This window comes from Solanum tuberosum, unplaced genomic scaffold (genome assembly GCF_000226075.1).
Source record: "Solanum tuberosum cultivar DM 1-3 516 R44 unplaced genomic scaffold, SolTub_3.0 scf00077, whole genome shotgun sequence".
In the NCBI taxonomy this organism is placed as follows: domain Eukaryota; kingdom Viridiplantae; phylum Streptophyta; class Magnoliopsida; order Solanales; family Solanaceae; genus Solanum; species Solanum tuberosum.
In genome coordinates this window covers 50355-52654 of record NW_006239003.1, presented here as the reverse complement: position 1 = coordinate 52654, position 2300 = coordinate 50355, and the positions used below count along the sequence as shown (strand labels likewise).

Here is a 2300-nt window from a genome sequence, read left to right as displayed (position 1 = left end):
AGGGGTTAAACGTCAAGGTATGACTCCCCAAGGATCAACCAAGGGGTCCTTGAGGAGGGCCCTAAAGTCTAACCCCAAAGCTGCCAAAAAGATGTGTCACACCCCAAATCCGGATGTGATGGCACGTGTCCATTTCCCACCGGACACGTCAGCCTAACCCAACCACAACGATAGAGAAGTAGAAATACGAGAATAAAAGATAATAAATAAGCGGAAGACTTTAATTAAAACTCAACACTACCCAGAATTTGGTTGTCACATGTACAAACCTCTAATACAGAATCTGAATAAAATATACAAGTCTCATAGTAAAGTTCTAGAATAGAACAGAACAGTAAATATAGATAACTTGAGGGCACGTCTGGAATGAACCGCTACCTCTCGAGTATGTCCCAAAGCTCAATCTGCTAAAGAAAATACTAAGCCGAATCTGAGAGAGCTGTCAACCTACACAATTGTGTAGAAGCAAGGGTGAGTACCGAAAACCACAGGTACTCGCAAGTAACTCTAAACTAAGCAAAACTAGCAGCTACAAACAACTCCTTTCAATCCCAACCGAACCACCGAAACTTCATTCTAACAGCGAACCAACAACCTATACTACACAATTCATAATCAACAGATATATCCAACAGTATCTCAACATCAACCTCATATCCTCATATAAGAGCAAATAGATCATATATCACATGAAGAGGAGCAAGTAGGTAAAATCCACACACCACAGACAAAGATGAAGTCAAATGCGATGCAAATGCAATAATGATGTCATGTAGTCGTGATGCATGTCTGTCCTACGATACACATCTGTTGACGTAATCAGTCCGCGCTGAATACTCAAATCAGAACCCATGGGGGCCACACATGGACCATGTATCACCGCCGGAACCAGATCCCATCGGCATCCAAATCGCTAGCCGGAGCTAGTCCATCTCATATATCTCTAGCCGGAGCTAGTCTCAATTGTGTCTCATATCCATCCATCCTCATATCAGTGTCTCAGAACTCATGCAACAGATAGTTCACACATGGGATGAATAATGAATATGCACATGTCATCAATCACAATCATATTACGATCACATCATAGTATTACACGTCATCTGTCTCAATCACAACCATATCACGACCACATCATAGTATTACACATCATCTGTTTCAACATCAATGTCTGTATCAATCATAGCCTACTCATGCTCTCCTATCCCCTCAATATCAGTTATCACATGACTTATTCAACAAATTCAAGTCACATATAACACATTTAGCTCGTTTTATTCCCCATCTTTCAATTACAACAATTTCAATCAACAAATAAAACTCATCCTCAATCCCCATTACTCCCCACCACAATTAGGAAAGTAGTCATGTGTAGTCTAAGAGTTTAACAAAGTTTAGAAGTCACTTGCCTCAAAACACTTCAACTAGTAACTCAAATTTGAGTTTTACCCTTCCGAGCACGCTCCAAATCACCACAATCCAATGAATTCCTTGCGAAAACCCACTTGAAATCACCTATTTTCGAGCTCTCAAAGTCTAAAAATGGAGAAATGGGTATTTTTCAAGTTGGGGGAGAATGGCTACTGGTTTTTTACTTAAAAATAAATAAATGGGCTGTGTTGCAGCTGAAACACAGCAATAAGCCCAAAGTTTAAGTCCCCGTTGGACCCTCGGGATTCGTTCGGAATCTCGTGCACACAAAATAAATATGTACCCGCACTAAATTTGACGTTCCGGACTCAATGGAACTGTCGGAATTTGAATTCGAGGACTCCTTTACCCGAAATTTAATAAGATGCCAAGAAACTAGTTTAACGCCAAAAAAATTCGAAACTCAAACGGAGCGTCGAAAAATTCAACCAAGACTCATTCTAGACTTAGAATCGCCTCCCGAAACCAACGGTACTCTCGGAATTTCAATCTGAGCCTCGGAACCTCATATGTTGACCAAAGTCAACTCTTTATCAAAATTTCACAACTTTAGCAACTTAGGACCTCAATTCTTCATTTCAACTCCAAATTCAACTCCGTAACTTCACACAGACCCGTTTCGACATTCTAAAACTGCCGGAATCGACGGAAATCCGATCCGAGTCCCGAAACTCCAAATGACTCGAAAAAGCACTTTTTAACCAATTTTAACTCATAAAAAACTCAACTTCTCAAAAACTCAACTTTTTACCAACTTTTCCTCAAACCAACTTTACAACCACAAAACATGGGACTCGGGGCAACTACCGAAAGGGCAAAATAGTCATTTCCACGAAAAATCACCAAAATGACCTTTCGGGTCATTACAA

General features: G+C 40.3%; 1 protein-coding gene across 1 annotated transcript in view; it reads left to right on the top strand.

Moving 5' to 3' along the window:
- LOC107060386 (uncharacterized) overlaps positions 1-1642 on the top strand; it is a 6886-nt gene extending 5244 nt beyond the window's left edge. Inside the window, exon 4 of the mRNA XM_015308311.1 lies at positions 1626-1642. Coding sequence (XP_015163797.1) covers positions 1626-1642 — 17 coding nt within the window. The remainder of the gene's footprint in view (positions 1-1625) is intronic.
- Positions 1643-2300: the final 658 nt, after the last annotated feature.